The sequence below is a fragment of the Haplochromis burtoni genome, unplaced genomic scaffold (genome assembly GCF_018398535.1).
Source record: "Haplochromis burtoni strain Fernald_Lab_line unplaced genomic scaffold, NCSU_Asbu1 Contig_43, whole genome shotgun sequence".
Lineage (NCBI taxonomy): Eukaryota > Metazoa > Chordata > Actinopteri > Cichliformes > Cichlidae > Haplochromis > Haplochromis burtoni.
The window spans coordinates 1,272,267-1,294,521 of NW_024582404.1; the positions used below are offsets into that span (position 1 = coordinate 1,272,267).

The 22,255-nt window shown below is 43.4% G+C and overlaps 1 protein-coding gene across 2 annotated transcripts in view; it reads right to left on the reverse strand.

Annotated features, from left to right (window-relative positions):
• Window positions 1-2,248: 2,248 nt before the first annotated feature.
• The window catches only part of rasgef1ba (RasGEF domain family, member 1Ba), a 115,575-nt gene continuing 95,568 nt past the window's right edge, over window positions 2,249-22,255 (reverse strand). For both annotated transcript variants that reach the window (XM_005921975.3, XM_005921977.3), the window contains 13 exons: window positions 22,003-22,185; window positions 21,768-21,890; window positions 21,459-21,596; window positions 16,363-16,578; window positions 15,825-15,899; window positions 14,894-14,989; window positions 14,236-14,338; window positions 12,053-12,132; window positions 10,668-10,763; window positions 6,945-7,040; window positions 6,372-6,495; window positions 5,554-5,626; window positions 2,249-3,701 (listed from right to left, as the gene is read on the reverse strand). In XM_005921975.3, coding sequence (XP_005922037.1) covers window positions 3,677-3,701; window positions 5,554-5,626; window positions 6,372-6,495; window positions 6,945-7,040; window positions 10,668-10,763; window positions 12,053-12,132; window positions 14,236-14,338; window positions 14,894-14,989; window positions 15,825-15,899; window positions 16,363-16,578; window positions 21,459-21,596; window positions 21,768-21,890; window positions 22,003-22,185 — 1,428 coding nt within the window. In that variant the 3' untranslated portion in view covers window positions 2,249-3,676. The remainder of the gene's footprint in view (window positions 3,702-5,553; window positions 5,627-6,371; window positions 6,496-6,944; window positions 7,041-10,667; window positions 10,764-12,052; window positions 12,133-14,235; window positions 14,339-14,893; window positions 14,990-15,824; window positions 15,900-16,362; window positions 16,579-21,458; window positions 21,597-21,767; window positions 21,891-22,002; window positions 22,186-22,255) is intronic.

Below are 22,255 nucleotides of genomic sequence, written 5' to 3' on the forward strand. Positions count from 1 at the left end.
GGTGAAGTGTCTTGCCCAAGGACACAACGACCGAGACTGTCCAAGCCGGGGCTCGGGACACAGTGAAATATCTGTGTCACCTCTTACAGTTTTCCTGTAATCTGAGCTCAAAGATGAGAATATGTAGAGTACAGTAAAGCAAAATGGGAAGATTTTACTATCAATTTTCTCAAAAACCGTACAGTAATTTTTGCTGTGGATCACAGGGTGAAGAGTGGGGGTCACCCAGAGTCATAATCCAGTGAAATATCTGCGTCACCTCTTACAGTTTTCCTGTAATCTGAGCTCAAAGATGAGGTTATTAAAAGTACAGTAGAGTAAATTGTGCAAAGTTTACTATCAATTTTCTCAAAAACCGTACAGTAATATTGGCTGTGGATGACAGGGTGCAGAGTGGCGACCACCTAGATTCAGAATCCAGTGAAATATCTGCGTCACCTCTTATAGTTTTCCTGTAATCTGAGGTTAAAGATGAGAATATGTAGAGTACAGTAAAGCAAAATGGGAAGATTTTACTATCAATTTTCTCAAAAACCGTACAGTAATATTGGCTGTGGATCACAGGGTGAAGAGTGGCGACAACCTAGATTCAGAATCCAGTGAAATATCTGCGTCACCTCTTATAGTTTTCCTGTAATCTGAGCCCAAAGATGAGGTTATTAAAAGTACAGTAGAGTAAATTGTGCAAAGTTTACTATCAATTTTCTCAAAAACCGTATAGTAATTTTGGCTGTGGATGACAGGGGGGAAAAGTGGAGATAAACCAAAACTGGGAGTGGATTGTGAAGTAATGTAGTGTCAGGACAGAAAACACTGCGTTTCTAAGACAGTCGGCACCGATACCGTAATATGCGTAAGAGTAGTGCAACAACATTTTCGGTGCGGCTGGCGGTGCAGCTAGCTTGACTGTGACTTCGTAAGTGAGGGCTCACTTGACCGCAGTCACCTTCCCGGGAACAGTTGGTTTGAGATTCTGCAAAAATAACGAAGAAGAAGCCAACAAGCATAAGTAGAAGGGATGTAGTCATCAGTTATACACCTGTTCATTCCCTAAGGTGACGAATCTGCTTCGAAACAAATTCATGTCGTGTCAGGCGAGAGATTCGACAGTTTTCCACCAAACTGGAGTCATCCTGGTACCAAAAATATGGCACCAACATTTATTTTAGTTCAGTTTATTATTTACCACATTGCACCACATAACTGCTGGGCCTGAAGGTGAAACTCATGCTCTTACTGACCGCTGGAAGAGCATGAAATTCACCCGTTAGTAGAAGCTGAATCCCAAAGCGCCTGTCCACCATGACCCCCCAGAACTGATCTGAACTTCTGATAGTAACCCTATGTAGTAACCAGTTCTTAAAGTGCACTTGGAGATGCCACCAAAATTGATCATTTAAAAATAATAATAATAATATGAAGGTGGCACAAGAGCAGCACCATAACTCAAGGAACAGAACGATAAATATTTAAGCAGTGCTGCCTCCTGACTCTTATGTGACTACCAGCGATACTAAAGTGAAAAAAATCACAACTCTGAACATTAGCCTTCGTTTTATAGCACTCATTATTAACCCTAACATTACCCCCATTACTCTGTGAAAAGTAATTGGTAAATATCTTTTTTTTTTTTAAATGATACTAATGCATACAAAAAGAAACGTGATTTTATTTGAAGAAACGCAATGCTCTTAATACTGAGTTTTCAGAGTGAGAATAGTGACAAGACCAACATTTTACTCTTATTTCTTACTTTAGGGTACCCGGTGAGGCCTCGGCCACCTGAGAAAGAAACTCCAAAGTGAGTAAGTGAACCTGTAAGCTGTGCTGTCTCATTGCTGTTCAAACACTTCCAAAATCACAATGTGCTGGACGTGTACAAGTGAGGCCAAAGTGGAAGTGACTTAAACCTGGCCAGCAGGTGGCAAAAAGATCAGATGGTATAGACGTACATAAGAAAATGATCCTCTTAGTTTTCTTTTTTAAAAAACATTTATGGCCTCAAGTGATAGTTTCAGTTATGATTAAACACAATATTTATTTTGGAAATGATCGTCCAATTTAAAGTTAAATAGACAATAAAGCAGTGTTTGCTTTGGGCTTTGGTTGCCTTGTCTCTAACCATCAGATTGTGCACAAGATGATTCAGAACATCAGAATGTGAGCTTGGCTATGTCCATCTTTTCAATACAGTCTGTGGTCATGAATGCATTTTCCAGAAACAAAACAAACCCACAGAAGTCACTGATAAATTTAAGCCTTTTATTAACTTTTCTCTTTTTAAACACAACTAATTCATTCATAAACATTCCTCTATTCCATTGTAACAGTCCAAATACAAACGATGAGCACGGGGAGAGAAAAAGGAACATACAGTATGTACACAACAAACTACAACAGCACTGTGCGTTGAGGGAGAAGCAGTCAAGGCAAAGCGGACATCAGTCAAAAATATTCAACTTCATACGCTGAGCTAGTACCTTGTAAAATAAGTGTCTAATACAAACTTATATAAAAATATTAAAGTCAGGACTACTTATGCACGTTATGTACCTAGTACAAAATTAAATAACAATAAAATAAGCGTAAATATTGGCATGAGGAGATAACGCAAATGTATAAATAAAACATAGAGGAAATGTACTTTATTATGAAAAATAAAAACAAAATGGACATAATTTAACCAGAAAGCCTCAGTTCACATTATTCAGCTATTTTCTGACTGGACCACCAGGGGGCAGCACCGACACATTTTTTCTACGAGAGCAAGGTGGCGCAGGAACAAAAGGAAAGTATGAATGAGAGTCTAGAGGAGCATTTCAGCATAGATAACTGGGAACAATAAGAAACAGACATGAAACCCCCCACCCCCACCCCATTTTAGCTCACTGCTAAAGGCCTCTGTACGCTTCAAAGGCAAATTTCAAAGCATCCAAAACTCCTGAAGCTTACTGATGCTGCAGTTCCTTTGAAGCATACTGGAACCATAATCATGTCAAGACAAATGACAAATGAAATGTTACTTCCTGCTTCAGAAAATCTAAATTTTACACAACACAAACAAGAAAAACGACTTTTACATCTTTTCTCAAACGCAGCCAGTGCCTTCTTGTTTTCCTTACGTCACAACAAAAGCTTCAGAAACATGAAGTGAAAGATACTTGGATCTGATACAGTAAAATAATGTTTAGCTTAATGGTAAACAGTGTTATAGGTTAAGGTTTGGGTTCTCTGTACGGAGAACGCTGGCTTGTGGAACCCAGAGTAGTGTTTCTGTTGCGTTAGCCAACCAGCAGCTAACTTTGTAGCTTTAGTGGGGAGAAAAATAAAAGAGGCGGGGAAACAACAGCCCCAACTTTGTTAACACTCACAGGTACCCTTTTTTTCTTTCTTTTTTTTTTTTTAAACTGTGAGGGTTTGTATTGTTTCTTTATAAAACAAAGATTATAAAGTCATACAAAGAGATGAAAAACAGCTGTCCTGAAATGTACAGCACAAAGAGCAAGAGGGTAAGGAAAAGCAGAGCTGGGGCGGGACACCAAATGTCCTCGCCAGCTGAAGCAGAGATTGTCGTTTCCCTTCCAACACGGGGATACTTTGCTTGGACAACAGCGATGCTGACGGGGCACGCGGGCTCACTTGTTGGGTTTGACGTTATTCTGGTTTCTTCAGAGGTTTAGACCCTGCTTAGCAGAGTGGATCTGTGGGGCAAAGAAAGACAGCACCGTTAGAATCTGCAGACTTTCATCACAGCGATGTTTAATGATTGCAGTGCTCAGCCTCTTGCAAAAATGGCCGAGGAATGTGAAGCATGACTGTGCAATTCATCCTTAAGAACCTGAAACATTAAGGATCCTTGATTTCTGCTCTTTGTCAAATTTTTTTACAGTGTACCAACTGCAAAATATCTTGGACGACTTCCATGAATGTTTCCCTTTTCCCTGCAGGATGGATGCTTTTAATACGACAGATTTCAGCAAATCTGCTGGAATTTTACAGTCCAGCACAGCGACCGCCACAGCAACAGTCTGCCTTTAGTGGATTTCCAGGTGTAACGTGTGTGGATGTAGGGGGTGACGGGCAGCGCTGGGCACGGCAGCACGCTCTGCTGACGCAGCTCGGCCGGAATAAAGTGACAGATCGTGTCGCAGTGGAGGCAAAGCTCAGGGGACAAACAGGGTTGGCAGGCTCTCAGGAAACGTGACCACACACACTCAAACACATGCGCCCGCACACACACACGCACGCACGCACACACGCACGCACGCACACACACACGCACACACAGCTAAGTGGATTCACCCCAGCTGGGCTTAACCCAACACTCGCAAGGCTGCCGATCCAAAAACCTGCTCTCACCTTTGACCCCTGCCAGAAGATCTGATTCATACGTCTGTCTGCATGTGGGTGGCTGCGCATGTGTGGGGTCAGCTTGGCGATCTGAAGCATGGCTGTCACGCTCTGAGTCATGTGGTCACTGTTCATACATACTTGGTGTAGTTTTACATCCATTTTTCCTTTCTTGCATCCACATTTTAAAAAGAAAACTTGCAATCAGGTCTGTGTGAGAGCAGGGTGGAGAAGCTGCACTGGCATTGTCCTTCATATGGCAGAAGTTTCAAAGCTGCCTTTCTTTGGACACTTGGGAGCAGAAATAAGGCCAACGTTGCTGCGAGTGGGGATGTCTGCTAGCGAGTTTAAATTTTACTTCCTTTCATATTGTGCCACCTACCCACCTCTACCTCACAATGTAACTTAAATAAGTTATAATAAAGGCTAAAAACACCCCAAATGTTTTTAAAAAATGGCTTTTGGAGCTGGACCAATCACTGCTGTACTTCATTAAAGGCTCAAAGAGGAATTCATGAGTTCATCTGCTAACAGAATGAGGATTATCCTGTTCTTAGTGTGAACCTCTAGTGAGAGCTGCAACATTAATGCGAGTCCAAAGAAAGGGCAGAGTGTTTTCTCAGCCATCTGTTGTTTTTACAGCAATTTCTTGTAGTTTAATAACCGAAAACTTAAAATCCGCAAATTTTTCACGGCCACATAAATGAATCTGATCTTAACAGTTCTCAGCGGAGAAGCGACGCATCCCTGACTCAGTTCGTGTCAATTTAACTTCAGCGTGATGCTGAAGCGAGAGGAAATATCCCTTCGTCAGCTCTCTGGGGCTTAGAGCCACCTGAACAAAGACATTTTTCTCTCATCCATCTTCTCACACACACACAGTACTGTGTGACAGGAGGGTATGGCGTTATTGCGCACATAAGATGTAATTGTGTGAAAATGACTGATGTCTTTACACGAGCGTGTGCAAGCGACGGCGTGGCCTGGAAGACCGATGACAGCCTCTGTGTGTGTTTAATGCATTTATTGAGTAGCGTGAGGGGTCAGCCTCACAGCGTGACCTACATCCCTCTGGGTGTGCCTGGTCAGCGGGGAGGCCGGGCAGAGGATGCGGGGTGACAGTCGTGATTGAAAGACTCGAAGCCCCTGAGGGTGAGTGTGTGTGTGTGCATGCAGAGTGAGCGGGGAGGGGTTCATACACACCTCAGAGACTTCCATCTGTCCTTCTCCATGTTGTTCTCAGGACCTTCGCTCTCGTATGATGCCAGATACAGAGCTGCAATGAGAAACGGAGCGAGATCATTCAAAGCTGTGACACTTATATGCCACCTTAACCCATTTTCCCCTCACTCTACTATTTTCTGTAGTAAATGCTGTTGATACTCAAAGCTGATTGGTCAGTTCAGACAGTGCGTTTCAGAGTCGGGAGGATTTTACTCCCCGTCGGTCTCTGATAACGCTGCGATAGGAGCCCGAGCCGGTGACGAGACTTTGAAGTGGATTACAGGAGACTGAGACTATCGGTGCCGCTGGAGCACGAGAGGTGATAACGAGGTGTGTGAGGATCTGAGGATTAGTCTCTGCACTGCTATATTATTATGATTAAGGACAAAGAGGCGGAGGGCACATCATTTTGGTTTCTTCCGTTTCATTCCACACCAACGCTTTATCATTACTGACACAAAGTAACAATTCTCCCTATTAGGGATTTAAAGTAACAAGGTTTGCTTCCTTGGTTTTAAATCTATGACTATCTTAGTATAATTAGAGGTGTTTTCTGAGCTCGTGTAAATGTATTGACATGTATGGCTTTGTCCATTTATTTCCATGTTTACAGACTTGAAATCAAATGGTACGTGCCCCCCAAAAACGTTACCACACAGCTACACAGGGGAGGAAAAGCACAATTTTTCACTTGTATAGATAAAGTGTCAAACCAAGCCTTGATTAATGTCTGTAGCTTCATATTTAACATGATTCCTATTTTATTTAAGATAACCTTTAACGTTCAATGAACTCACCGTCTTCGGTGAATACCGGAGCGGTCAGCAGGTACTGAAGGATCTTGCGATCCTTCTCAAACGGACACTCCACTTTCTTCCAGGTCATGAACTCACTCACTTGTTTGGCGAGCTCCCAGAATTTCTGAAACAGTAACGACACAGGTTGGTTATTCAGAAGGAATCGACATGTTTCAAATGAAAAGACTGCCTTTGAATGAACTGCGGTACTCGTCAGCTGTTAAGAAGTATTAATGTGTTCAAATACACTTATTTATTTCATAACAGGGCAGGATACAGACGTGGTTCAGCAGCAGCCTATTTCCAAGGATAGAATCAGTCCTTAAAATAGTCTGATTCGGGGTAGCTGTGACCAGCCACGAGTGGAAATAGTGTTTGGTCACTGGTCATCATGGAAACACAGCTGATATTTGCACACTTAAGCCTTACTTCTGCATTTCCCAACAGTCTTTAGAGAAGTGGTAGTAAACAGCCCAAAATGTGTTTCCATGTGTAGTAAATATCGCGACGCTGTCTGACACTGAAAGTCATGTGAGGGGAATCTCCCGTTGGGAAATATCAAATTCAGTTTACCTCAAAGTTGATGTGGCCGTTCTGCAGCCTGTTGGCACATCCCTCGTTGAGGAAGTAGATGTCTTTTATGAGCAGGCTGAAGAAAGGGATGACAATCTGCAGGGCAACGGAAACAGAAAGGGATTTAATATCAGCGAGCAGATATAAGGGGGATTTCCTTATGACTCGTAGGTGTGTGCTCTTTTCTAAACAGCGATTCAAAAAGGATTACGGTTCACAAAGAGGATCTCTGCTTCACAGGAGAAACACACAGTAAAACTAGTGAGTTTTCCATCTACAGAAGTCTGTAGCAGGGTGTAAAAATACAACCTGTAGCTAAAAAAACAGACAAAAAACCAACTAATGGGGAAGTGAGTCTGAGGTAAAGAGGTCAGTTTTCCAGAGAAGAAGAAGTCCCCTTAAAAGCCACTTAAATAATTCATTGCCATAACTTACAATGATTTAGGTCACTGCATGTCTGTCTGCACACACACACGCACGCACGCACGCACGCACGCACGCTGATGTGGAGGAAATAAGGAAGAAGCACCAGCAGGTTGTAAGCTGGTGGGTTATTTAGAGGATTCAACTTTCTGGCTCACATTTATCATCTGATACGGCTCATAAGCAAAACATGTTTTATACTGAAGGCTGCTGTAAAGTGGCACACTGACCTATAAAACTCCTCAGTCTGTCACCTCTCTCCTCACTGTCCCCACCCAACATTAAACATTCATGGAGCTTTCAAAGGAGCAACCGAAGGAAAAGCAACACACAGAGCTCTTCTTCAAACCTACATTTGTGTTGCACTTTCTATTATTCATACAAAGTCACTGTGTCAGACGCTGTACTTGTACAAGCCGCCCACACCCTTTGTTTTTAGTTCTTCCCACAAAATCATTTTTCAAGCCAAGCCAGCGAATCTCGCTCATGTGCTTTTTGTTCCTCGTGTTCTTCTAAAGCTGCTCTTGGCCGGCTTGGATTGCACGCCTGTTTGTGTGAAATTATGTCTCCACACCGTCCTTTGACAAAAGTTGGGTGCAGCTGACTTGCATTTAACGAGGCCTCAGTGAAGTCACAAAGTCAGAACATCAAGTACAGCGAGGGGTCTGCAGGGGCAGGATGTTTACAAGAGCCTGCCTGTGTGCGTGATCTCAGGGCTGTTGTCATACACACACGCGCACGCACACACGGGCGCGTACACACACGGAGAGTTTAAAGAAAAAAAGCCTGCAGGAGCTGAAAGGAAGTTGTTTTCACAGCTGGACATGAGAAGGTGTTAAAGGCCTGGAAGCCGAAGGGAGGCTGGATTTTGTAGCAAAATTAAATCTACCTTAAGTTGATGAAATGTGCAACATTTCTGTAATAGAGATGACTGAATCACCCGAATACAGTTGCTTTAAAATGGGGATTGCAATTGGTCCAAACAATTAATCCACAGCTATGTCGATACGAGCAATTATGAAACCACTGACAAATTAAGAAAACATTTGTAAGCTTGTAACAATCCAGTGTGCTGCTGGGAAACCTTGGGTTTATAACATCCATGTGGATCTTATTTTGAAGCCTTGATAATACTCTGTTGATGACATGCAGACGGAGAGCTGGATACCTGACGGCCAAGTAGTCGTTCCTGGTATATCCACCTGAGTGCATCGCTCGGACCCGAGCAGGCGCCTTCCTGAGCATTGTCGCAGACCTTACCACCACATCAAGTTAAACATTAAACTTTAAACCTTAACATTAAACCTAAGGTGTCACCCTGGCCTCCCAACTCTCCACATCTGACCTACTCGATGCTCGGTCGAGCAGTTCTCTTTGTTTACAAGCATGCAGCTAGGTAAACATTACATCCGAGCCGAGGGTCACACCATTAATGGTACAGGCAATATTTATTCTGCACAACTGTGTAGAAGATAATAGTTCTTACATCCAAAAAATAGCGCTGCAGGCGAGGGAAACACTATGTCAAATTTTATTTTGGGGTGAAATGACCCTTTATCTTCTTAATTAACTGTCTCCATCTGATTAAAACAAGTCTTAGAAGAAGAGCATGCAATGCAACTTTGTCCAAACTGGAGCTGCTGCCACATTCTTCCTTATAAAATATCTCACAATAGTTGCTACACAACCAAACACGATCCACTGAGTCTGGTTTAGATCAGCTGTTCGGCATTTTGTTAACATGTTATTTCAAGAAAATGAGCCAACATAGCAACAAGTGTTGGATCGTTAAATCTTTTCTGTCCTCACTGCAAAGAACAAAACCTACAGCAAGTATAGGCCGAAACACACGTCGTCAGACTGAAGCTCTGCGAGTGCCTGACAGACACTATAAACACCCCCCGACCCCCCAAAAGGAGAGGTCACAAGCAGGAACATACCAGACTTCTTGGGAACTTTCCATTTCATGACCCTGACCTCTTGTACTGGACTGTTTGCATATCTTTGCTCCAAAAAAAGGGGGGACATCCCTCACGAACCACAGGGAGCTGCACACACATCGACAGTACACTTTGTCTCCACTAAATAAAAACACCTTTTTTTAAACATGATGACGGGACGAGAGGCTGACCACTAATGTCTGGCAGCCCACGAGCTTCGGGGCGGATCGCATTCGGTCAGGGTGGGTCGAAGCAGCAGAGAACGCTATGTGATCTGGCAGGAGGCCATGTTTTCGTTTCATTCCAAAGCATCTTTGATGAGGAAGAAACTCAGACCCTCCTCATGTTTTGACCCTCATAACTTGACCTCTGCGTCCCCTCTGCACTACACCGTTATGTAACCTCCGTCCCTCTGCAGTCCTCCCCGGAGGCTGCTGATGCTGTAAATATCACGGGAACACACTGTGCAGACGATTTCAAGATACGCCGCTTTGGTTCTCTGCACTGCCTCAAACACTTCCTTCCACGTCACAGTGCATGAGAATAAAGTCTGAGATAAGGTCTCCACTTTTTGCATAACTGCAGTCAAGCGTAATACGTCCCCGCTGTGACACACGTCACCACTGAAAGGTCACGACAGCTGTCAAATGGTTTATAGTAAGACACCGAGCCACCGTTCACTATATGTGTCTCTGACTGTTTACATGAATTGTAAACCAAAGTCTGGTGTTCACATGTCCAGCTGTGCAAACTCTTGGGTGTGCATAAACACTGGCTGCTTGATGTGTCAGTATCAAGCAGCAAACTCCAAAAACTGCAGTTCTTTGACTGGCCACTTGAGGCTGAATCCAATCCTCATAGACTCCCAGTCTTAAAATGCCCAACTTAACAAAATAAATAACAAACAAAAAAAATGTTTACATCCTGATCAATGGCAAAGACCTCGAAGTTTGTGGTTCACTTCTGGTGAGCGATATTCTTTATTATTTTTATTAGGGTGTCGCTTAATTAGCAGATGTCTTTGTCCACAATCCAACGTCTGACATCACCATGGTTACGTCCATCTTTTAATAAAGGTCTGTTATTCAGTACGAAAATATCTGTCATCTTTTTGGCAAAGAGAAATAAATAATCGGAATCGCAGCTTTTCCCAGAATTGTGAATCCGATGCAACAAATGTTGCGCTTCAAATGTCATCGTCCATATTTAATTTGCTCTCTTTCTGCCCGACACAAGGCGTTCAGATGGGAGCTGAACTACAGGTGAACCAGTTGGAAAGTTAAGATTACATTTAAATATTCAGAATAGACAATCTCCCGTAAACACGCCACCATCAAATGCGGGAACATCAAGGCCTCACCTTCTCTCTGCTGCTGTTGGCGGTGATTGATCTCTGCGTGGCTCCTCTCAGTGCTGTTCTGTAGTTATAGAAATTGCTGGAAGGATCCATCTGGTGCTGTGGAGAGACAAATACAGAGTCCGTGTGAGCACAGGCCTCTGAAATGTGAGTGGATCTGATGGCCCAAAAAGCCGGCGACATGTGTTTTGGCTTAACACCAGTGGAAGTGCTAACTCTGTGCCTGGATAATACTAGTTGACAAGAAAGTGAAAGTCACTGAAGGAAACTCTGAAACTCGAACAAATCTTCAGTGAAAATTATATAAAATGTGGTTTTATTTATTAGTTTTAGTTTTCACCATGATGACAAAGTATCCTCAAGTTTCAAATATTGTGACATAGGATGTAGTCACATATGGGGGGGATTATAAAACAATCAACAAACAGACGATGCCATTGGGTCTGCGACTTTCAACAAACTAAGCAGCAAATTAACTCAAACACAAAGTTTGGGATTCACCTAAAAGAAATCCTCAGAGGGACAAAAGATAAAGATAAAAGGAAAGCATCAAGAAGGGTGCGACTGACAAAAGGAACAAGAGCCAGCAGAAGAGGAACGACGTGGATGATCTCCAGTGAGACGTGAAGAAAACCTAAAGAACTCGAGTCTTTGAAACCCTTTCAGGTCTCGCAGAGCGTCCCAGACTCACTCGTCAGATCTCCTATTTCAAAAGGGCCGACTGATGGCCCGTTGGGCTCACTGAACGTGTTCTTGCGGTATGCTGGGTTTTCTCACACACCTCGGGGAGGAAGGCAGGGCTGCGTGATTTGCACACCCAGTTACACCTTAACATCTGGTCCTCCCGGCTGCTGGGCTCCATTTATTTCCACCTGATCCCGACAGAATCATCAAATTTCCCCTTATTTTTCTTCCAGAATGTATCATAGGTATTCGTTTTTTGTTCTTGTCATGTTCTGACTTAAAACTGAACCTTCAGACTCAGATGTTCCAGGAAAATTCTGTTGCTTTACCATATAATCATACTAAACTTGGAAAAGGCTATCATGTGCTTTGGTTTAAGAGAAAGGCTTCAACTAGCTCAGTTCTGAGAGTCTCTGTTTTTTATGGATTTATGAGCGATCTTAGTCATGGACAGCAAACCCTCTATTCTCCCACTCAGATCCACGCTTGCAAAAGCTTTCAGCATGACCCTGTTTTTCTCTCTTACCCAATAAATCACTGACAGCAGTCCCCCGCAAACCCACAACTAGATTTGTCATAAGTGTTTACCACAACACTGCCACTACGCGTGGGAAAAACTTAAGAGTTGAATTATTAAAAGTGAGATTATAAAACACTCACTTCCTGAGCGCTGGTCAAAGTAAATCTCTTTTATACAAACTCACCTCTAGAATATCAAACTTGGCTGTTTTGACTTTGCTCCAGGTCTTCTTCAGCCGTGACACCGGACTCATGTTCATCCCAGCTGCAACACAAACACACACAAAAACAAAGGCCATGAGAGAGAGATCACACGCCCGTGCAAACACGATCGCATTAACACATGGCATTTTCCCCTTTCAGCCAGACAGACGCACATCCCCCTCCACCCTTCCTCCCCTTCTCTTTCTTTACGTTGCTTCTTCTAGTGCAGCAGGAACAATAGAGTTAACACACGCCTTGTTTCCCCTCCCAGCACTCTGCTTCCCATATGGTAATCCTCTGTGTGTGCCCGGTGCAGGTTCAGGCAGCGAAGGGTCACCAACAGAGCAGAACAACACCACAAAAACAGCTCTGGGGTACTCTAAAGAACTCCGGTTCACAGACAGAAATATAAAACTCGAAACCGCGAAGCCTCGTGTTCTCCCTGAACTCACTTTGATTCCCAGCAGACAGTTTGGCTTTTACACAGCACCGAGGGACGGAAGCGAATGCAGGCCGAACCACGGAGGCATGTGACGCTGTGTGTCAGAACGTGTGCTGCCTGGGAAACGGCTCCATCCACTCACAAAGAGACCAGTGTGAAGAAGGACAGGTGCTAGCTGTAGTGGTCCCTCTGGGACACATACGAGATGATTATTATACCGTTAATGTCTTCTTCTTTTCAGCGCAGTCACAATGTCGCCAATGACAAGAAGACACACTGACAGTTGGGGGTTTTTGTTGTTTTTTTAATGAATTAAATGGTCACTTAACTCCAAGGCCGAGTCTAGCCATGCAGTAGTTTAGATAATAAATGCCCTTCTTTTTCTTTTCTGATCCAGTTTAGACAGGAAGGAAAACCAAATCTGGATATTTCAAGACCTGAAAAAATAAATGTATTTGCTCACGGAGACACAGCTGATGGTAAATGATCTCTTTTGGGGGGTAATAACCCTTTAAAAGCATCACAAACACAGTGCCCCTGGAGACGAGGCTGGTGTAGAAGGATTTGCCTGTGGCTCTCTTCCTCGCCGTCTCTGGGGAGGACAGAGGACAGCTGGCACTCCAATATCCTCTCCTCCCTTTCTCCCTCTCTCCCTCTCTCCTCCCCTGTGTGCTCACACTCTCTGGTCAGTGCTGACCATCTGCCCGGTTTATGCCCTCTTCCAGTCCCGAGTCCGCTCCCTGTTTGTAGTGGACGCAAAGACTCTCCACCCGCCCTCAGGCCCACACCGATGACCAGACACGCTCTCCTCTAAATCCTCCGAGACTCAGAGAGTCTTCTAACCTCTTAGGCCTCGGTGTTTTTCTCATTTCTGATCTGGAATCAACCTGGTTACATTTATCGAAACTAATCTTGTTTTTAGAGACACGTTAACCCCTGCAGCTGTTTAGTACAACCCGGGTTTGCTCCACAATGGGCAGAATGTGGAGAGAAATTAGATAGAAGAGGCGGAAATATCAATTTCTCTACTGAAAGTAACCTCAAAAGACCAGGATACAATATGCTTATAGTTCAGCCATTGTACAGAGTGAAGAATGGAAACCCCATCAGTGATACGCCTCGAGTTCAGCAACTATTGGCTTGATAATTCACACTCTTTGTCCTGCAATTTTATACCTTTTGGGCTATTTTTCAAAAGCGCAGACACTGGAAGTAGGGACAATAGGTTCATAAATGTATTTTACAATGTGCAGACTTTGCAGTGACTATATAAGAGTGATTCTGTAAGTACAAGCAGACGGAGCAGAAAGCCATGGGAAAAACTGTCTGAGTGACCAAAGAACAAATTCCATCAAGACAATTACCTGCATGAACTCCGCTCCATCTGCTGCCAAGTTTCACTCATAATATTAAACTGAAGAAAATTACGTAAGGTGGAAATGAACTGAGACAATGTCAGGAGAGGTTACTGCCACGGGGCGACTGCACCGCAGCATGAACAAAACAAACAAACTGCAATTTATAGCACTAATCAAATTTATGATGATGCCCACAAGACAACAAGCTCTGTGCAGAGGCCTACACAGGAGGAAGTAAGTGCAGAGTGCACGTCTGAATGAGGAAAGTGCAAAGCATCACCTTGTGGGAACAATCGCTTCAGGTTTTGTGCAGCAATGAAACAAAACTTTATCTCAGAGAGAAAAAAAGAGAACTCCAACTCACATATGATGGCCATGAGGGAGTTAAAGTTGCCGATGTTGAAGCATTCCCGCGCCACGTCGATGAAGAACTCGATGACTCGGGCTCGGTGCTTCTTTTTCCCCGGCTGTTAACAAAACGGAGAACATTAAAAACTGCATTAAGCCTCAGCTTTATTTCCAACAAACACATTTACCAAACAGCGAAGTGCTGTTCCCCGAAAAGGTTGTAATCATTGTCGGGGACGATGGCTGGTAAAGTGCTATGTACAAAGTAATAAGGTTTGCTTGTACAATTCAAGATCACAGATTGGAGTTTTTGTTTCTTTCTTTCTTTTATTTGACAAGCATGAAAAGTGTTTATTTAGCCTGTCCCACACACCGCAGCCTTGTTTAACCTTGTTTTAGGGAACTTCCTCTTTCAGCTGGACTTTTGGGACATGAAAGCTACGTCCATCTTTTATTTACAGCCTATGGTTCGGCCATATTTTAATGTATTACGCAAGAATCTAGTGTAAACTGAGCTGTGAACATTTCTTTGGGTACTTCATTCACTAAACAATTATCTGAAAAATTAACCTTGCGATTTTATCCCTAATGAAGATAACAGTGGTTGTGTACCATCAACAATCCGCCTTCATTAGCAGTGAAGTTTACTGCTTGGCTTGCTGTTTGTTACCTACCATGCAGATCTCTGTAGCCACCAGATAACTGAGTCTGTTGAACCAGTCGACATAGGCCTCCAGGTTGCTGGCCTTTTTGTGATCACTGAAGCAATTCTGCAGAAAAAAAAAAACACCAAAGAAAACCCACCTTCAGTTAGAACTGAAGTTAAAAGCAAAGCCAGTCGATGTCAATCGATTCAACAAATTAAAAAAATAAAAATAAATGAGTGGACCTGTGCAGCCAATAATACTCAGCTTCCCCCTGCTTTTCATCTATAAGCACAATAGCGGTCAATGTTATTCACATTACGCATGCTGGCTCTTTGTGTGGATTCCTCTTGATATAATTCCACACATTCCTCGAGCCTTACGCCACTCGCGCCCATGCCGAGTTCCCGCCACTGAACATGTCGCTTTTTATGCAGACAGACTGAGTTATCCCCATGTTTTCAAGTGGCTCGTTGGGGGTACGAGGCAAGCTAGCCTAAAAGAACAAAGGCAGCCTTAACCCCCATCACCCTGGCTTCCAAAAAACTGGCCCGTTGCCTAGCAGCCAAACGCCAGAAAAGAGACCACACCGCCCCAAAACACACACACACACCTTACCAATGCAAACCCTTGGCAGTAGTGGTTGCTAGGAGATGGGGTGCATGCATGCCCATCTAATCCAGACACTGGGATGATTTGAGGAAATTGTGGTGTGATTGAGTGTGTGAGGGGAGCGGATATGTGGTCTGCTGCTAACGTCTGCAAATAACCTGCCCTCACTTTGACCCATGCAGCAGGCAGTTACTGCGCTGTGTAAACTTAACATCCTTCTGGAAGAGAAACTAGGCCATCGGAGACAAATCAAGTCTACACACCAGATTTCAGCCAAAAAAAAAAAATTGCATAACTACTGTATGCGTTTTCTTATCTGCTGATGTATTCTGAAGCATGCAGTCATTACCTTATCATTATCCAGAGGGTCCTTGTGGACGAAAGCCTGGACGAATTCTTCAGGTCCGATGTAACTCAGTCTTTCCTGAAAAGGGAGAAAGAATAATCTCTGAGAATCCACGAACAGTTTGCATCACACCAGGACCGTAAAAGGTTTAGTCACCAGATGGTTTCCCTACTTGTTCAAAGTTAGTTTGGGACTTATCTTGCATCATTAAAGCCTACATTTTATCTCCCTTTTTAGAACCTTTGTAAAAAAAACAATTAAACCCTGTTTTTCACATTGATTTAGCTGATATGTAATGACTGTGGTTAAGCAGCACTGTTTCAAATCAATCAATCACCACACTGATTTATCAGTCCATCACAGAGATCTGGTCCTGCTCTGACATGCGTCGCCCTCTCTGATATCGATCTGGCCTGCTTCTCTTTGACTTCTGTGTGTGTCTCAGTGGTGCGGTTTCAGACTGCTCCTTGGAAGGTCACATTTAGAGCTTACTTCAAAATAAATGACATTTAAACAGATTTTTAACAACTGCTTCTCTTACCAGCTCTATGTGTGTGAGCTGCTGGGCGACGGTAAAGGGGTCATTGCAGATAGACAGCAGGTCTCTCTGTATGGCTGCCTGAGGCTTCGCTTTTAGAACCGTGAGCCTCTCAGCCGCAGTGGCGTTGATTTTGCCCAGCGCCTCCTCGTACTGGCTGAGCACCGTCAACCTCCTGATGAGGCCCTGGCTCATCTGGCTGACTGCCTTCCTGTAAATCTGCGAGGAGAAAGAAGGAAATCTGTTTGCTGGAACTCAGTTTTAGGTTAGTATGCCATCTGCCAGGAACTTTAGCTTTACTAGCATCTTCAGAAACAGTACTGGGTATCATATGAAGCTTGTTCCAGGGTGGTGCGGGTGATGAAAGATGCAAGTTCACAGTCCAGAGCCACAGAACAGCCATCAAAGTGTAAATTGCAGAAAAATGAGCCTTTTTTCATTTACTAAAATATAAATCACAATGTTACACAAAATTCTTCCTGCCAGGTTTATTAATAATTCTCATCAGCTCACGGGGAATAGGGCAGGGGACTCTTGGCTTACTGGCTGAGAGGTCATCTTATTTTGAAACTTTCCTGTGACTCAAACAGGCCACGATTAGATAACAGTTTCCTCTCTGCTCCACTTTAGCATAGAAGTTGTATAAGACGTCCAGTTGAGGGAAAGAGAACATGTGTATCTGATTTTGTGTATGATGAGAAGGCTGAATGATCCCAAGCACCCCTTCACGGCCACATCTCTCATCTCTGAACTTTCTGCCAATTCAGCCTCCAGAATCTGGGATCTACAACAAGACCAAGTTCAACAGGGGTGGGAAAGAACACCCAAGCTTTATAATGGATGTCGAGGGCTGGATGTCTAAACAGCAATCAAGTATGACGAGTCTGTGCTGCACTCAGACATTGGGGATAAAAATGAGCGGGCTTTCATCGCTCTGCTGGAAACAGTCAAGGCGGGACCTTTTTCTGAAATTCCCTTCCCAGGGCGCAACTAATGCATCTGTTTGTGGGTGATGTGGCTGTGATAGGTGCAATGACACATGAAGAGACACATTCATGTGTCAGCCAATCAGCTGTGGCTCTGTGGACACTGCAGTTTTTGGCAGGGGGTGATTGCCAGAATGAAAAATGAAACTGCAGAGAGAAAAATCAGGTTTTATGTACGAGTGCTGTGCTGTAGATTCTCAACAAACAAACAGTGAAAAATGCCAAAATCCGATTTTTGATACTTGCCAATTATTTCTAGATCGCTGCTTACAGTTTGAAGACATTAATTAGTTCCAAACTTTAAAAAAAAGATTTGTCTGAACAGGAAAAGAAAGAATTTGTTGCAAAACAAACATTAAGATTCATTAGTTACACTCAGTCCTCTCTCACACACTGCAATAAACCCGGCTGATAAACACTGTATTAACTCTGCTAATGCTTGACCGTGCTCCTGCACAGTTGGACAACAGCGAGACATGCCACCAGTGAAAATCCACTTGAAAGTGAACCATCTGCCGTAGCTTCTGTCCCCACCACAAACATAGGACAGGCCAGGGTCGGGTAAATATAGTCTCGGATCTTGGAGACAACGGCATGCGTCACATTTCTAAGCAGAGGAAGTCACATTTGCTCACCCCAACTTTTGGCGTTACGACCGAGTGAGCCTAGCAGTGGCATGCGATTCCCTTCACCGTCAACACTGGCAGCGGTCCTGAGGTGGCAGACGACTGCTCAGTGCAAGTTGACACTTCTGAGCACATGGCTGGGTTATGCCATCATATCACTAGAGGTCCTGTTATTCTTGGCTGACTGGTGTCATTTCCTGTGGAGCACCACCTGACCCAAAGCAAAGGCCCGACTGTTTTTAGACGTTCATTCAAGCAGAACTAATGAGCAGAGTAAAAGGTGTACTGGGCCGGATTGTTTTAAACTACAAACATGCGCATGGTGCCAAGTCACGATGCGGCAGAAGTAGCTCTCAGCCAACTAAACGAGACCTCCCTGGTGTTCAGCATTGATCTGTGAAGTCAGCATAATCCGTGTGCGAGTGAATAGAGTTTAACACAAGTGAGATGTTTCATGGTTTCATGTCTTTAATGTTAGAACTTGAATTTTGTCTTTTATAAAACCAGTTTTTAAAGGTGTGCTTGCATTTTTTCAAGGTGCCTGGCGTCGTATTTGTTAATGTGGAACATAGATGAAAACTGATTCTCCCCATTCAGGAGAAACTGATACTCCAACATTGTTGCCTTTGAGTTCCTTTGTTATCTTTGATACAATGCACAGTTTAGAGGTGAGAGTGAATTACAATATGATACCATGCAATAATCAGAATCAGATTTTCACTATGCAATGGTTGTGGCCAGTGAAGATATCGGTCCCATTGTCTGTTTAAGCTTCTTATGCAAAGATTCTTGCAGTACCAACTTTACAATGGTGCAAAGCACACCTGCCTCCATCTGAATATTCAGTTTCTCCAGGTATGTCAGGCACCTCGTGTGTCTAAATCATGTGAGAGCTACTAAAAATCTATCAAAATTACCATAAAAACGTAGCATGCAAAATAAAAACTGCACATTTTCAGGTCAAGAACTGTGCACCAGTAAGCGAGTTCAGATCGAGATCACAGCATCAGTTTTTTTCCTCAGCTGCAGCTTCCCTGTATATCCAACCACATCCATAATGACAGTCTTACTACAGAGATCAAGGTCTGGGAATGTTCAGAGTGTGGTCTGGACATAAGTCTGACCAGATGTTCAGGACATCTATTCTGGACTCTCTTCCCAGAGCACTGTGGTTGACTCGCCAAAGAACCAGCACCCAACTCTAAACTTCAGACGTGCTTATGCTAAAGCATTTATGTTTTGAATTTCAAACCTGATTTGCAGCCTTCATGTTTAGTTTTGTTTCACACTTTCTCCAAATCAGATCTATTCAAAGCCCCATCCCGAGAAGCACTTCCCACAATTTAAACAGCCGTATTTCCTGGAAATGTCCTGCGGTGTTCACACTACCAAAAATAAGGTGTCATCCTTTCTCACCACGGGGGGAATATCTATGGACACATGAATAAACAACTGTTCAACTCGACTCCTTTCCCCAAACATTTATTTGTGGCAACGTGTGCACCCGAGGCATCAAAGCTTCCCTGAGAACGATTCACTCAGAGGACTGTTGTTGGTCAGGCTTTGTACACCATGAGTGCACATGCTTACATGACATTTGAGTTTATCTTCATGATATTCGACTATTGCTTTGTCAGTACAAAACATGCTGTATTGTAAACCCGATCAATCTTTCTCAACGAAATTATTAAGTCAACAAGTTCATTCCTAGTTGATAACATCTCATAAACTACATTTCCCGCAAGGTCTAAGGACACAAAGGCAGGTACTGGATATGCAGGGGAACTCCTGGAAAGATTATTTAAAAACAGACTTAAAATAGACTCGTTTGGAAAAGAAATTGAAAGTAAAGTGTGCATTATTGCGTAATTCACCCATAGCGTGCCAATGGTTTCTCTTTATCTAGTTTAATCTATTTGCCAGTAGAGATAATGTTTAATTTTGGTCTTAACTGACTAGCAGCAAATAGTACCTCTCTTTTTTTTTTTTTTTTTGTTAAATGTACCAAGCATGGTATTATCAGGAAAAAAAGTTCCTGGGAATCTTCACCTAATGCCCGTTTCCCCCGAAGCCAGAATCAATTTCAACTATCAAAAACATCCACAGAGGTTTGGTGTTAACGCCAGCTGCAGCCAATCTAGTGTGAAATCAAAAGATGTTTGCATGACCGTCAAAACAGTGCGTGTTTATGAGAATGTCTATGAGTGTGTGTACTGCTGTCGACCCTGGGTAAGTTTCCATGGGGGTGGGTGGAGGATCTGGAAAGCTGTAAATGTGTCCAAGTGTCATGTGAGGTTGAATTGATTTCTAGATAAAGTCAGGATCAATACTTGTCCTCGCACCATCAATGAGTCCTGTGGAGCCTGATTAAAAAAGTGGGGGTGCGTATTTTTCTTGTCTTGAGTGCTAAAGAGGGGGCGGGGGGGTTATCTTCTTCATCACTATCTGGTCCTGACAAGCTGCTGCTGCAACAACTAAAACATCCAAAAATACACACACTTAGTTTGTGTGTGCCACTTTCCCGAGCAAAAGGAATGACTCAAACAATCAGCACGTGCACTGGGAGAACCCGGTCTGATGAGGACTGATATCATTAATTGTTCAGACCAAAGAAAATTTAACTGGGAACATGAGACGGTGACATGGAAGGATAAGAGCACGAGTTACGAAGCACAGTAAACTTGACGAATCATCATGGGACCTTTTTTTAATAATCATCATGAGGGAAACATCTTTCAGTGAATCCCTGCATGAAACAAACTGTCCCACAGGGAAAATGATCTACATTAGCATAGCTCTGCAGTTTCGAAGCTCTGTAAATATGAGTGCTTGCCAAGTGCAAGCACTCATATTTGAGAGACATATTAACCTGTCATGGTTCACGTGGGGGGCTTTCACCTCTAAATTTCCATTTTGCCTCCTGCTAGTACTTTAGCTTATGCTAGCACTTCCTTTCATAACATACATAGCATGAGTCACTGCTTGTCAAAACAACGTTTCTATATCTAAATGTGTAAAGTCGGAGGGTCAGCACGTACCCCAAAGATAACAGAGCGTACGGGACAAAAAACTGTTCAAGCCTACTAAAAACAGGCTGCAGCGAGGCTAAAGGCGCACTGAGCCGGTGACATTCAGCTCTGCTGCAGAGGAACAATCCAAATGCTGCCTAAGAAGGAGCACTGCAGGGATGACAAAAAACCCACCTAGGCCATAAACAATGGGGCTTTTCTCTCTCAACCGATCCGGGCTCAAAAGTGCTTTGTTGCCAGAGATACCCCCACTCCACCTCCCTCCGCTGCTATCTGCAAAAAATCTGCCTGCGCCTGTAGCTTTACTGCACGTGCAGTCTACTAAACAGCACTGCACTATTGGTGATAACACCTAAAACTAAACATATTATCTAATCAGCAGGTCATTTGCTACTTGACTGATCTAGAAAACCCCTTTTGCTGCGTGTCGTGGTGAGTGGAAATGAAGAAAGACTGACCTCGTCTCCGCTGGTAAGCCGGTGGGTCAGCTCTTTCAGGCTCCGCATCATCCTCTCATCCCTAAAGTCATATGGGAAGGTTTCTGTCCACTCTGTCAGCAGCTGGAGGATTTTGGGAGCAATCTTCCTGACTCTCATCTGAAAATGCAGGTGAAATATGTACTTAGGAAGGGTGAAAGAATATCCTAGTTTAATACGATTTGAGTCCTGTTAGAACTCAATATTTCACTGACTTTTAATGCCATTGTTTGAAACTGAACATCGCAGTGATAGTGGGGTTTTTTTAAATAGAAGTCCCCCCCAGCATACCTTATCAGCTTGGGGATCGCCAAGCCGCTGCTGCTCCGTGCACAGGTGACACACTTTGGACATCAGTTCATAAGGATGGATGAAGAGGCGAGAACTGAGCAGGAAGGTGAAGATGTATGTCCTCTGTTGAGATAAAAGACACATTTAGTAAATAACAAAAATTATGATTTGATTCTTAAAGCTTGAATTAAAAATATATATTTAGCATTTGAAAACATCACAATGCAACACTCACATCTGGATAATAGTCCACAGTTGGGACCAAGTGGTGAATGAGGGCCTCCAGAGACCCGGACACCAGGTTGTTATCATTATAATAAAGGCCGGGGTAGCCTTCCTCCTTGGTCTGGTACAGGTTCTTGTTATAGCTGCCAGTGTTCAGCTGCCCTGTGAATGGTGGTGTCTGAGGCATCGTGTCCTGTGCAAACAAAGAGGACAAACACAGGAAGAGTGAGACGGTGCTTTTTAGATATTTAACCGTGAATGCT